General features: G+C 51.6%; 1 protein-coding gene across 3 annotated transcripts in view; it reads left to right on the forward strand.

The window, feature by feature from the left end:
• The first annotated feature begins 798 nt into the window (after positions 1 to 798).
• The window catches only part of adamts5 (ADAM metallopeptidase with thrombospondin type 1 motif, 5 (aggrecanase-2)), a 25036-nt gene continuing 10834 nt past the window's right edge, over positions 799 to 15000 (forward strand). The window contains exons 1-2 of one of the 3 annotated variants that reach the window (XM_076015812.1): positions 799 to 991; positions 4036 to 5213. In XM_076015812.1, the coding sequence (XP_075871927.1) occupies positions 4158 to 5213 (1056 nt within the window). In that variant the 5' untranslated portion in view covers positions 799 to 991; positions 4036 to 4157. Of the gene's footprint in view, positions 992 to 3690; positions 5214 to 15000 lie in introns of those variants that run through there. The other 2 variants (XM_076015813.1, XM_076015811.1) reach the window with 2 other exon arrangements.

The raw sequence follows: 15000 nt of genomic DNA on the forward strand, positions 1-15000 counted from the left end.
ACCAAAAAAGTTTGAATGTAAATGTTTTAGCAAATTTTCAAGCCTTTTGAATGCAGTCCTTTCTTTTGTTTGTTTGTTTTATATTTATGGGTTGACTCAACCATACGCACAAAGTCAACAGAGCTGGCTGAAGAGTCCTCTCTCCTCCCAGCGACCTCGACACCTTATTTCACCACGACGGCCTTGTTTGTGTGGCTGAAGAGCCAGGCTTGTGTGACGGTTCCTGTGAGTCCGGTCGTTTTTATTTGTCGGTTTGCTGTTTGGTTGTGGTGTTTTCCAGCAGTACCGGTACCTGGCCCGGCTCGGGTGAACAGCTTTTGCTCTCCTCCCACTCGTCTCAAAGACAAGAATGTCTGTGTCATCGCGTCGTGGCTGTTTTGCAGTTTGAGTGTTTTGTGTGTGAGGTTGAGTTCTTGCTGGAAAACCTTCCACCTCATCTTTTCCTAAGAGATTAATTTAAAGTCCAGCAAGGTAGTAACCCCCCCCCCCATGTTGAATCTCTGGGGGCTTCAAAGGCTTTAAGTTTCTTCGAACTGAACAGATTTCTTGTTTGTCGTCTCTGTTAACAGGCACAAAGACATGTCTTTGTTTTGTGTTTTTTGAATGGGCTTCTTTTGTACCTGTATCATCATCATCATCATCATTTTCTTTTTGTATTCATATTTTAAATACATTTTAAAAAGAAAAAAAACAACATGTTTTTTTTTCTAAAACCAAAAAAGTGACGTCTGTGTTTACTTTTCTTCTTTATTTATGTTTTTGTTTTTTTTTTTGAAGCTGTGCAGCGCAGGTGTCTCTCACGGTCTCCCAGGGGGGGGGCCTCCACAACGGACGCCAGGAGCAACGCAACCTGGTTACCAGGGGTTGGGGGGTGTTTATTATGAAGCTTTTTTCCAATCCCGGTGGAGGAATCAGCGCCTTGAAACATCCAGCAGGAGGAGACGATCCAAGTCGGGGACGGAGGAGAGGAGGATGGAGCGTGTGTGTGTGTGTGTGTGTGTGTGTGTGTGTGTGTCAGAAAAGAGGGTGTCACGGAGACCGGGGGGGGGGGGGGCAGATGGAGGGTGAATTGTGACAGCAGCCACTTCGGATGGGGGTTACATAAAAGGCTCAGCTTGTCAATTACCACTATTGAATTCCTTCCCTCCCCCACTGTCACCCGCAACAGGAAGTAGTAGGCTGGTGGCCACACGCACGCACAAACGCACACACTCGGGCGCGCACGTGGCTCGGCACGCGGGGCCGTCACGCACGCATGCAAACTTGCTGGGTTTTTTTTTTTTTTTTTTTTTTTCCATACTGTAAGAACCTCTTCAAGCACGTGCCATGCAGCTACTGTGTGATGGCATGTGTGAGTGTGTGTTCGATTGAGTGTGTGTGTGTGTGTGTGTGTGTGTGTGTGTGTGTTCGATTGAGTGAGTGTGTGTGTGTGTGTGTGTGCGCGCACGAGGATGAAAGCAGGCATTCCGCAGCCATATGGCTCTTCTGGCATACATGTCACGGTTTTTTTTTTCCTCTCTCTCTCTCTCTCCCTCTCTCTCTCTCTCTCTCTCTCTCCCTCTCTCTCTCTCTCTCTCTCTCTCTCTCTCTCTCTCTCCCTCTCCCTCTCTCTCTCTCTCTCTCTCTCTGTTTTTTTTTTTTTTCTTTTCAGATGATGCGGATTAAAAAGGATCCAGTGAGGCTGGCTGGGTGTGTGAGATTCAGTGGGTGGGTTGGGGGGGGGGGGGCGGGGGGGTTATTGCATGGCCAGAGTGTGTGTGTGTGTGTGTGTGTGTGCGTGCACACTGTGACTAGTTTTTCTGAATGCTTGTTTAGTGTGTAAACACCACCCTCCTCCCGCCGCTGCCACTCATGCATTAAGCTCCGCCCCCAGATGTCTTCTCCTCTTCACTTGACAGGCTGCTGTTAGAGGAGCAGCAGCAGGGCGGCGGCGACGGCTGCAGACCAGACTCAAGGACAGTAGGAGGGAGGGAGAGAGGCTGGTGGGAGGCGTGTTGCATAACAGCTGGGCGATTTGTAAAAGACGGGAAGCTCAGCTTCCGCGCCGCATGGATCCTCTCCGCTGGGGGGGGGGTGTTCACTGCTGCTCTGGTCCAGCGACCTGTCGGTTGCTGCTCCAGTAGAACTCATTTATTCCAGGGTCGCCGCCAAGGAGTCTGATGGGTTTTCTGGTCTTGATGGAGGGTGACAGGGGGGGGGGGGGCGGGTGGAGGAGCCACGGCCGGGTGCAGGGACTTGCCGTAGTGGTCACCTGGACTTCACGGCTGCTTCTTTGTTGTTCTTTGAATGCAAAAAGTGCGGTCCAAGGAAAAAGCTAGCGTCCGCCGTGCAGCAGTAGCAAGGCTTGCACCCACTTCCTGTGTTTCTTCCTCGTCTTCCGTCAGGGCTCGCAGCACTGTGGATGGAGGGAAGGATGGAACTAAGGAAGGTAGGAAGTGTGGGAGGGGGGAAGAAGGAAGGAAGGATAGATGGACGGGTGGGTGGGTGGGTGGGGGAAGGAGAGAAGAAAGGAAGCCAAGTGGTGATGTAATCCCAGTGAGCACAGCTTCCTTCCCTCCATCCTTCCATGGAGGAGACTCGGCTGGCAGGGCAGCTGGAAGCTCAGTGATGCAGCAGCACCAACCGACCCACACCACCACCTTCATGTATTTAGTTATTTATTTACTCTGCTGCTGAAAAGCCAAAGTGCCCCTGAAGTTGTCGGTGTTGAGGTGTTGACGGGGACCGCACCCCCCCCCCAGTCCCTCCACACTCCAGAGAGTATCACCACCTCCACCCCCACCCCCACCACCTCCCACTACACCCACTACACCCACCACCCACCTCCACCTCCACCACCGCTTTAGAGTCGAAACCAAATATCTTCTCTCAGGTTCCTTCCCCCTGTGTGTGTGTGTGTGTGTGTGTGTGTGTGTGTGTGTGTGTGTGTGTGTGTGTGTGTGTCGAGGTAGTGGTTGGGAGGTGACTCAGCAAATTAACGGTGTCTTGGAAGGAGCTGTTTTATTTTTTTCTTTCGCAGGAATGCCACTCAGTCGGCTCCCCGAGCTGTGTGTGTCTGTGTCTGTGTGTGTGTGTGTGAGTGTGTGTGAGTGTGTTTGTTTTTGTTTTGTTTTTGTGCGTTCCAGACTGGGATGCAAGGTTGAAATCCCTCTCGGTGCAAAGTAACCTCATCCCGACTGGCGCGCGAAGACACACGCACACTGACAATGTGCGCGCACTTCCCTCAGGGGACGATAAATATCCGAGGCAGCTCCTTGGAGGCAGCTCCACACTGTCACCTTCACAACTGTACACACACACACACACACACACACACACACCATTAAAACGTCTCCGGCTGGAGCAGCGAACTCCCACAACTCTTATTCGGTAGAAGCCCATAAATTATGGATATACCCCCCCCACACACACACACACACACACACACACACACACACACACACAGTCGATGCCTGCTCAGCCTTCAATTATTAACGCTGCCAAAGTGGCAAAAGTGTAAAAATACCAGGCAGCGGCGGCGTTTGAGTGACGATTCAGCCACGTTGTGACTTGTGACGGTTTGTTTGTTTTTCTTTCTTTTCTTGTCATCCTGCTGGGGAGCGGGGCTCCTCCAGCGGCTAACACTCTGGTGGAGGTCTCTCTCCTCCAGCACTTGACTTCACACTGATTCTAGGAGGAGGCGGAGGAGGAGGAGGAGAGGGAGGAGGAGGAGTGATTGAGCCAAAGGGGGCAGGACTTTTCCCTCCGCGGCTCCTATTAAGAGCAAACTTTGTGTTTTTCTTCTCCAAGTTGAGCTCCGCTCTCCGGGCTGCGCACTCTTCCCTCCACGCCGCTTCCTCTGCTTCTTTTTTTTACCCTCTTTTATTCCCCTTCTCTCTCTCTCTCTCTCTCTCTCTCTCTCTCTCTCTCTCTCTCTCTCTCTCTCTCTCTCTCCCTCCCCCTTTCCCCCCCCTCTTTCTCTCCCCCACCTCAATGTTTTTGCCCGCTCCCCCGTCGGCGACTCCCGTGCGTGTGTTCTCGGTGGGACTGGGACAGAGCTCGGAGGATGCCACTCTGGGAGGGACGGATGCGTAAAGTTGTCTCCACGGACGCGCCGCGGCTCTTGTGATTTAGGACCCGGCCACCCCCACCACCCTCCCCCGGGGCTGGAATGGACTATGGTGCGGCTCCTGGGAGCTCTGGCCGCGGACATGCTGCTGATGCTGCTGCTGCTGCTGTGCGCCGCGGAGGAGTTGCGACTGAGAGCCGCGGGCGCGGGCGCGGGCGCGGGCGCCACCTTCCAGGGCTTCTACCTGCCACCTGCGGGCGGCTCGCTGCTCGCACCTGCGCGCAGGACGGACGGCATCGTGCGCACCATTGACCGGATCTACCACGGCGGCGGCAAGGCGGGCTACCTGCTCTACCTGGACGGCCGCCGCTTCCAGCTGGACCTGGAGCGGGACGAGGCGGCGCTGTCGCACCTCTCCAGCGACGGCTACGTGCTGGTGATGCTGGGCCAGAGTGGCGCCGAGCAGCAGCAGCGGCAGCAGCAGCAGCAGCAGCAGCAGCAGCAGCAGCGAGAGTGCGTGTACCGCGGCACCGTGGACTCTCAGCCGGAGTCCCTGGCGGTGTTCAACCTGTGCGGCGGCGGCCTCGAGGGCTTCTTCGCCGTGAGCCACGCGCGCTACGCCGTCACGCCGATCGTGCGCGCGCGGGGCCACGAACGCGACGCGCGCGCGCTGCAGGACCGGGACGCCGAGAGTGCGCTGCACGTGTTCACGCGCGAGGGCTTCAGCTTCGAGGCGGAGAGCGACGGGCGCGAGAGCTGCGGGACGCGCGACGCGCGGCGGCGCCGGGAGGGCCGGAGCCGCGCGCGCCGCGCCAGGCGGCGGCGGCGGCGGCGGCGGAGGTCCGTGTCGCGCGCCCGGCACGTGGAGCTGCTGCTGGTGGCCGACGCCACCATGGAGCGGAAGTACGGCCGGGACCTGCGGCACTACCTGCTCACCCTGGCCACCATCGCCTCCAGGCTGTACGGGCACGCCAGCATCGAGAACCCGGTGCGGCTGTCCGTGGTCAAGGTGACGGTGCTGACCGAGCGCGACGCGCGCGGCCTGGAGGTGAGCCAGAACGCCGCGGCCACCCTCAAGAGCTTCTGCAAGTGGCAGAACCAGCAGAACCCTCTGGACGAGCAGCACCCGCAGCACCACGACGCTGCCATCCTCTTCACCAGGCAGGTAACTACCAACACCACACACACACTCACACACACACACACTCACTCACTCACACACTCACACACACACTCACACACTCACACACACTCACACACTCACACACACACACGGCTCCAGGCACCTGCTGGCTTCTTCTCATTAACTCCCCCAGTTCATTAAAAGCGTCACCACTTTCACATTTTCACAACCTTTCCCCCCCTTCTCTCCCCCCCCCCCCCCCCCCCCAATCCCTGAACTACACAAAAAGTTTCCAAGTCTGTGATGTGACCTCCCACACACACACACACACACACACACACACACACACGGGCGCATTCTTCAGGTTGGAAGTCCGCTTGCTTCCTCCACAACCCCCCCTCCCTCCACCTTTCCAAGGAAACAAAGGGAAGAATGTGCAGCTGATGATTCCCTCCCTCGCAGCTTTTTCAATTGCCTTCCTCTCCCTCCTCTTCTCTCATCACACCTTTATCCCGTCTTTCACCACCACCCCTCTCCACCTTCACTGCTTCCAGTCACAAAAAGTCTGTCCCTTTGTTCCGTTTTGCCCCCCCCCCCCTTGTGACGTCACAAAGGGCTCCGGCGCCGCTACCTCCTCTCTCTCTCCCAGGTCAAAGTGGAAACGCTTCCCAATCAGGTGTACCTTCCCCACCCCACCCCACCCACCCACTGAGAGTTGTGCGTCTTCTGGATAAATTCATGATAACTTATGCAGCCCTCATGACTTTCCGTCCCTGCGTATCTCCTTTCCCCGCTTTACTTCCAGCTCGTGCACGATTCCCTCAAGACAAATAAAAGCCCTTGTAGGCACAGGAGTATAGAATTCAACCGTGGTGTGTGTGTGTGTGTGTGTGTGTGTGTGAGAGAGAGAGAGGAGAAACCACCAATTCTCAGAGGTTCTCAGCGGTGGAGCAGCTGGGCACCAGGACCTGTCACTCAAATGTCTCTCTCACCTGTGGCAGCCGCTGTGCATTTTTCATACCCCCCCCCTCCACACACACACACACACACACACACACACACCTCCCACCCGACGCAACGCCCTACACACACACACCTCCCGTCCGGGGTGGGGGGGCAACTTTTTGACTTTTGGGGCCACGATGCGTTATAAAGTGTGACAAAGGGGGGAGGGGGGGGGGGGGGTAGCGGAGCAGCAGCAGATGGATGGAGAGTTTTGGTGAGCCAGCTCAGAGGAGGAAAAAAATCTATCATGGGATGTGTAGAAAACATGTTGCTTTGATGTCCATTGAAAATAAACCACAGCAAAGTTGCAACCCAGTCAGTGTCTTTGAAGGCCCACGGTGTTGAGCTCTTTATTGAAATGACTCTGAAAACATGGAAAAGATGGAGGACATGCAGCTGCTTTATGACTGACTGACTATTAATATAATTTCTTCAAGTTGGGACGGCCGGATTGAAAAGCTCAACGGGCCGCATATGGCCCCCAGGCCGTAGTTTGCCCACTCCTGCTCCATACAGCCACTGAGGGTCCCGACCTCGATAATGTAAAGAAAGCACCCCCCCCCCCCCCCCCCCCATCAACCCCCGCTCCTCCGCCGGCGCTGATGGGTAATTTCAGCTCCAGAGACGCACATGTTTCCTCTTACCTGCATCCACCCCTGATTGTTTCAGCCTGGGCGACAGCAGCGTCTGCCACGGCTCAGGCATAATGGGGGCTAACTAGCGCTTCAAAAAAATCAAACAAAAATAAAAATAAAGTTTCATGCGCCTGACGCTCACTGTAAAAGTTACATTGCCAACGATAGAAATCTCATGGAAGCCCATAAAGTTAAAAAAGAATCAGTACCCTTGTGATGTCATAAAGGGCAGTGATGCCTCTCCCTGAGTTAGCGGCAACCTCTGGCCGCTGTCCCGCCAGGGTTAGGGTTAGGGGGCTGCAAACAGAGGGCTAACATGAGCCGTTTTTCGATGAGATCTGCAGGATCTTTCGCATATTTATGATTCATGCGCGGTCCCTTCACTGGAATGTCTGTGTGTGTCGCCAGCAGAAATACCCAATATAAAAACTGAAAGCGGCTTCCAGTAGGAGAATATTGTGCTGTTGAAACACGTTTGCGGTGCGGCGGCCTCACATCCTGGTGAGTGAGATGAAAGCGAGAGCCGTGGTGAAAGTGAGCAGGTGTTTCCTTGCACTGTCCCTTTAAGCAGCCGCCACTTTCACTCTGCACCCACCACCCGCCTGCAGGCGCCTGTGTGTGTGTGTGTGTGTGTGTTTCCACCAGGGAGGGCCAGTGAGTGGCAGCGGGGCGGAGGTCACATGGTGCCGCCACTGTGACCTCCATCCTCTGGAGACGTTCCGAGCTCTGCTTTGTTTTTCCTGAAAACCCTCAGCTGCAGCTGTCTGGGAATGCGGCCCATCCGTCGTCAGAGAAGAAAAGCTGCCTCCTCATTTTTTATTTATTTATTTTTTCTTACGTGGAAAGAAAAGAAAAGAGGAGGAGGAAGAAGGAGGGAAACATTTTGGATTTTTGGCTCGTGGCGATGCGTTGCATTTCTGAAAAATGCGCTGGAAAGACGGGCAGGGTGTGTTCAGGGTTCTGTCTGGAAAATCACAGAGGTTACTGAACGATGATGATGATGATGATGATGATGCTTCCATTGGGCTTCGATGTTGTTGGTCGACTGCCCGACCGCATGTGATGTATATGTGCTGGCCCTTCACTGTGGTGATGAGTGGGAAGCAGCGGAGCCCCGCCTCTTATGTAACGCTGACTGACGTTTGAGGCCCCTGGACGCAGACGCAGCTCGGTGGCGCCGTTGACCCTCCGCGCTGATCTCCAGGAATGTGCAGGCTTGCAGGAGGAGGGGGGTCCCTCCTCGCTTCCCCTCCTCCTGAACCCCCCCCTCCCCCCATTTTGTGCACATTTGTGCGCTAAAGACGAGGGGTGGGCAAACTTTTTGACTGGTGGGGCCACAATGGATTCTCAAGTGTGACAGAGAGGGGGGGGGGGGGGGTCGCGGAGCAGCAGCAGATGGATGGGGCGTTTTGGTGAGCCACCTCATAGGAGGAAAATCTATCATGGGATCTGTAGACAACATGTTGCTTTATTGTCAATTGAAAATGAACCAAAGCAAAGTTGCAACCAAATCAGTGTCTTTGAAGCCCCACAGTGTTGAGCTCTTTATTGAAGTGACTCTGCAAACATTGAGGAAATGCAGCTGTTTTATGACTGACTGACTGACTGACTGACTGACTGACTATTAGTATAATTTCTTCAAGGTTTAAGGGCCGGATTAAAAAGCTTAAGGGGCCGCATTTGGCCCCCGGGCCGTAGTTTGCCCACACCTGTCTGACTCTCTGTCCCCCCGGCCTCTGTTTGTTTGAACAGTTCTTGATATTTCACACATGCCACTCTCAGACTGGCACCTGCTGACAGCCTGCTGACAGCCTGCAGACAGGCGGCCACAGGAGTCCCGCAGGCGTCCGTGCACTCGCTGCACATGTTGGAACGCTACTTCTTCTTCTTCTTCTTCTTCTTCTTCTTCTTCTTCTGAGCGGAAGGAGCGTGAGAGGGAGAGAGAAAATTGGAAGCGATTGCGCTACCTATAACTTTATTCTATTCTTTACACTTTGGTGGTTGTTTTTGTGTATTTGTGTAGTTTATTTTAGTGTGAGTTAGTTTAGTTTTAGTGTTTGTTTTGTCGTGTTTTGCGGCCAGACGCCGTCTGGTCGGGAGGAGGAGACCAGGTGCGCCGTCATGGCGGCTGCAGGGTTCTCCTCCCTGTCGAGGAAGCACGGCATCAAGCTAGGTGCCGGCTCCTCGTGCAACGTAGAAGACGTAGCGTTAGCCGTGGGGGAGCGGATCGGACACAGCTCGGTGAAGTCGGCAGCCCGAATGAACCGAGCTGTGGTCCTGTTTTTAGAGAGGGTGGAGCAGGTAAAGTTGCTGGTGGAGACCGGGGTGACGGTGAACGGGCTGTTCGAGGCGGTGCAGCCGCTCACACAGCCGGCAGCCCGGATCACCCTGTCCAACGTCCCCCCCTTCATCAGCGACGAGTTCCTGCTCCAAAAACTGTCCCGGCACGGTAAGGTGGTCTCCCCGATCAGAAAGTTGCTTTCTGGGTGTAAATCTCCGCTGCTTCGCCATGTGGTGTCGCATAGGCGGCAGGTTTACATGATATTAAACAACAGGGCGGAAGAGTTTAATTATCGATTCATCGTACGAGTGGATGACTTCGATTATACTCTGTTTGCCACATCGTCGGAGGTAAAATGCTTCGGCTGTGGGGCGGAGGGACACCTCGTCAGAGCCTGTCCGAACCGGGCGGGTGCTGACGCGACGGGTCCGGTCGGCGGTGCGGCAGTCGCGGCTGCGGCAGCTCCGAGCGAGAAGCCCGTCCCCGCTCCACGACGGAGAAACTCCGGAGATACGGGGGGGGCCGCTGGCCCGAGCAGGGAAGAGGGAGCGAAGGAGCAGGAGGTGAGAGAGAACGAAGGTGGAGAGGTTGAGGAGATGGAAGAGGGTGAGTTGGGAGAGACAGGTGGGTCAGGGAGTCAGGGAGGGGAGACGGGTGAGGTGGAGGGATCAGGTGCGGGGTTAGAAGTAGGTGAGGTGGAGGAATCAGGGAAGGTAGCGGAGCTGGGTGCGGGTGTGGTGAGGGAGACAGGTGAGGTGAATGAATTAGGTGAGGTGAGGGAAAATGGTGGGGTGGTGGAAGCAGATGAGGTGAGGGAGACAGGTGAGGTGGAGGAATCAGGGAAGGTTGCAGAGTTGGGCGCGGGTGTGGTGAGAGAGATAGGTGAGGTGAGGGAAACGGGTGAGGTAGAAGAATCAGGTGAGGGAAAAAGAAAAGAAAAAGATCCTTCAGAGGACATGATAGTGGGTGGAGGTGGTTTTGAAGCACTGGGTGGTGTGGATGAGAGAACTGGTGGTGGGTCTTGTGTGACTGAAAAAACGTATGGTCTGTTTGAAACACCAGAATTGAAAACTGCTGCGTCTCAGAGACGCAGCAAAAGGAAGCAAACAGTGTCAAATGAGGGGGGAGGGAAAACTGGTAGACTGGGGGCTGGAGCTGCGGCTGAAGAAAGCAGTGACAGTGAGGGCGCCATATCTGACTGCAGCGAATTGTCGCTCTCTCAAATTGTTTTAACAACACCTCTAGCTAATAGAGAAAAACATTTCTATTCAGCAAAGATGATAAAAAGCTTCTTGCAAAAAACAAAAGGAGTTAAAAACTTGAACATTGACATGCACTTTCCTGACAAAGTCACCTTTTTTCTGTCTGCCAAGCATGTAATAAAAAACAAAAGTTCATCAGATTTAACTGAGCAAGAAATCTTCAGGTTAAAAAAGCACCTTATACGAGTCCGAAAAGAAATACATTTTTAAAATGATGACAGGGATTTTATTTTTATCTGTGTTTTTATTTCTTAATTTTTGTACTTTTTATCTCTTAATCCCAAACATGGAGGTTTTAAAAATTGGAACGCTCAATGTGAATGGAGCCAGAGAACTAAAAAAGAGGGCACTTGTGTTGGACACAGCAAGAAGAAAGCACTTGGACACTTTATTTCTTCAAGAGGTCCACAGTGACGCAAGTATTGAGGGGTGCTGGGAGAAGGAGTGGGAGGGCAGGGTGTTTTTAAGCCACAACACCACAGCAAGTGGAGGAGTGGGCATCCTCCTCTCTAAGAGGTTCTCTCCATCCTCTGTGGAGGTAGAGCAGGTCGTGAAGGGGAGATGCCTGCTGGTCAAAGCCAAGCTCCACAGTTTTAATCTGGTTTTTATGAACATTTACGCACCAAACCATGGAGCAGAGAGGAAGAGGTTTTTAGAAATTGTTAATAATAAATTAAACAGCTGCGGCTCGGAGGATTATTTAATTTTGGGCGGGGATTTTAATTGTACTGAAGATGGTTTTTTAGACCGCAACCACACAGAGCCACATCCAGCTTCCCAGCACACTCTGAAGCAGCTGGTCTACTCCCATGACCTGGTGGATGTGTGGAGGAGGATGCATGCAGACTGTCGTCAGTACACCTGGTCCCACCTGAGAGAGAACGGAGTCTCTCTAGCGAGGTTAGACAGGTTTTATTGTTTTAAGCATCATTTTAATGTTTTTAAAGATTGTAGGATTGTGCCATCTGGTTTTTCTGATCACTCTCTGGTTTTATGTGACGTCATCCTAAAAAATATTTTACCAAAGAGCGCCTACTGGCATTTTAATTCTGCTTTGATTTTAGATAAAGGTTTTAAAGAAGTTTTAAAATTTTTCTGGTGTGGTTTTAAAAATCAAATATCTGATTTTAGTAGTCTTAGCCAGTGGTGGGACCATGGAAAAGTACAAATTAAACTACTCTGTCAGCAGTACACTCTCAATGTCACACAGTATACATGTAGATCAATCAAAGACCTGGAGAGTGAAATAGTGGAATTAGAAGCGCTTGGCTATTCTACAGGAAATCGAGGACACATTGAAGTCCTCAACTCCAAAAAGATGGCCTTAGCCAGCCTGTTGGACTCAAGGGTACAGGGGGCGCTGGTCCGGTCCCGGATCCAGAACATCTCGGAGATGGATGCTCCCTCTGGTTACTTCTTCGGCCTGGAGAAGAAGAATGGACAGCACAAGGCCATCCACTGCCTGCTGACGGACACCGGGCAGGAGCTGACCAAGCCCCAGGAGATCAGGAGCAGAGCCACACAGTTCTTCTCACAGCTTTACTCGTCGGAGTATGAGGAAGACGTTGAACTGGAGGAAGACTTTCTCAGAGCTCTACCGCAGGTGTCAGCTGACATCAATGCACAGCTGGACCGCCCTCTACAGCTGGAGGAATTAACGGCTGCCCTGAAGGGCATGCAGGGACGGAGATCTCCGGGGATCGACGGACTCACCGTTGAATTCTACAACGAGTACTGGGACATTCTAGGAGCTGACCTGCTCCAGGTTCTGAACCAAAGCTTGGACAGTGGTTCCCTCCCTCTCTCCTGTCGAAGAGCAGTGGTGACTCTCCTTCCTAAAAAAGGACAACTGCAGGAAATTAAGAACTGGCGCCCGGTGTCCCTTCTCTGCGTGGACTATAAGATACTGTCCAAAACGTTGGCCTCCAGGCTGGGAAGAGCCATGGAGCAGGTCATCCACCGGGACCAGACCTACTGTGTACCCGGCAGGTCCATGGTAGACAACGTCTACCTAATTCGGGATGTTTTGGAGGTCTCCAGCTCATTGGGTATTGACACTGGTCTCATTTCGCTAGACCAGGAAAAGGCGTTTGACCGGGTTGAACACAGCTTCCTCTGGAAAGTCATGGGGAGGTTTGGGTTCAGCCCTGGCTTCATTGCCATGATCCGTGTGTTGTACAGTGACATTGAGAGTCTACTGAAATTCAACGGCAGTTTGTGTGCTCCCTTCAGGGTGCAGAGGGGCGTCCGGCAGGGCTGTGCTCTGTCTGGGATGCTCTATGCACTCTCCCTAGAACCTCTCCTCTCAAAAATACGTTTTAATATTAATGGCTTGGTTTTACCTGGTTTTAATAGCAACATTGTTTTATCTGCTTATGCGGATGATGTCATTGTTTTAGTTAAAAGCCAAAACGATGTTGATATTTTAACCATTTTAACTGATAAATATAATAAAATGTCTGCTGCAAAAGTTAATTGGAGTAAAAGTGAGGCAATTGCTGTTGGGAAGTGGGCAAGTGGCCTCCCAACCCTTCCCCAGAACCTGGCCTGGAAGACAGAGGGGCTAAAGTACCTCGGGGTCTTCCTCGGAAATGAGGCCATGGTGAAAAAAAACTGGGAAGGAGTGGAGGAAAAAATCGAACAAAGAATAAAAAAATGGAAATGGTTGCTCCCACAGATGTCCTATAGAGGCAGAGTTCTGGTTTTAAACAACCTAGTCGCATCCCTCCTGTGGCACCGACTGTCCTGTCTGGACCCTCCAGCTGGACTTATGGTCAGAATCCAAGAGAAAGTCATAGATTTTTTTTGGGATGAAAAACATTGGGTGCCACAGGGGGTGCTGTTTTTACCGAGAGAGGAGGGGGGACAGGGCCTCATCCACCTGGCCAGCAGGACTGCAGCTTTCAGGCTGCAGTTTCTCCAGCGCTTCCTGACTGGTCCAACAGACCTGGTGTGGAGGGGTGTGGCCAGCTGCATCTTCAGAGAGGTGAGTCAACTGGGACTGGACACTGCTCTGTTTTTAATGGATTCCAATTTTTTAAAGTTAAATGGGATTCCTCCTTTTTATCAAAGTGTTTTTAAAGTATGGGCTTTTTTTAGAAGCAGCAAAGAAAAAAACACCTCCGATTCTCTGCTCTGGCTTTTAAAAGAACCACTTATTCATGGTGCAAGATTGGACATATCTAGTGGTGCGACGCCCGGGCTGACGGCTGCTCTGCTCAGGACAAACACCGTGGACTTGCAGCGCCTGGTCCGAGCGGCAGGACCGACCCTTGGCGACCACCAGACTGTGGGAAGTGTGCTGGGCCTGCAGTCCACCAGGATGACGGAGAGACTGCTCCAGCTGTGGAGAGAGAGACTATCCCCTGGAGAACGCAGTCTCCTTGTGCAGCTGGAGTCAGGCACAGAGCCAGACACCACAGAACCCTTCCCGGCTTTAAGAATCACCCCTCGCTTTGAGACCGAAGGCCCTCTACTAAAGACCACATCCCTTCACCTTGGCCACACTAAGAAGAAGGACTTCTATAAAGTGTGCGTACAAGTTTTTAACCAAAAGACTCTGGGAAAAAGAACAATGTGTGCTTGGAGTAAAAGACTGGACGGTACACCCCACTGGAGAGTCCTGTACAAGCCGCCACTGAAGAAAAGAACAGGTGATCTTCAGTGGCGGATCCTGCATGGGGCCATTGCCTCCAATGCTTTTATCTCCATCATTAACCCTGCTGTGTCCAACCAGTGCCCCTTCTGCGACTCCAGCGAAACGTTTTTTCACATTTTTATTGATTGTTTTAGACTCACTGCATTTTTTATTGTTTTAACTAATGTTTTTAGTTCTTTTAATCAGAGTTTTACAATCACAAATTTTATTTATGGTACGGGCTACAGCAAAAAAAACAAAGAAATGTGGCAACTTTTAAATTTTATTATTGGAGAAGCAAAAATGGCAATTTACATCTCAAGGAAAAATAAAATAGAATGTCTCGGTAGCGATGATGCAACAATGGTGTGGCGCCGTAACCTGCGTTCCCGAATCCACCTAGAGTTTTCTTTTTTTAAAATGGTGAAAGACCTTGATGCTTTCCAAAAAATGTGGTGCCACAAGAATATTTTGTGTGCTATTTTAAACAATAAGTTATTTTTTTCTGATGCACTAAAAGATTGAATGTTTTCTTTTTTTTTTTTTTTTTTTTTTTTTTTTTTTTTTTTTTTTTTGGCTTTTGATTTGTGTTTGTGTTTTTTTGTCTATTTATGTATTTATTCATTTAATACTTTTATTTTTATTTCGTTTTTGTTTTGAATGGGTTGTCTCTTTTGGTTTGGTTTTTGATTTTGTGTTGTTGTTCATTATTTTATTTTTTAGTTCATTTATTTCTTTGTTTTAATCATTTATTTATGTTAGGAAAGGTGCATAAGTTTTTAGCCTGTACTTTGTAAATAAATGTGATTGTAAAAATCAAAATCTTCTTCTTCTTCTTCTTCGGGCCCCGTTGGTGACCTCTGACCCCGGCCTCGCCATTGACACACTTCATGAGGTCATAGTTCCACTGGTGCTCTCCTCCCCAGTAACTGCCTCTCCCGGTGGTCACATCTGGTCTGTGCTAACGTGCTAACATTAGCGATTGCGTCTCTGCTTTCTGTTCATACGT

Source organism: Nelusetta ayraudi, unplaced genomic scaffold (assembly GCF_046127955.1).
Source record: "Nelusetta ayraudi isolate G7.1 ecotype Tasmania unplaced genomic scaffold, CSIRO-AGI_Nayr_v1 ptg000197l, whole genome shotgun sequence".
Lineage (NCBI taxonomy): Eukaryota > Metazoa > Chordata > Actinopteri > Tetraodontiformes > Monacanthidae > Nelusetta > Nelusetta ayraudi.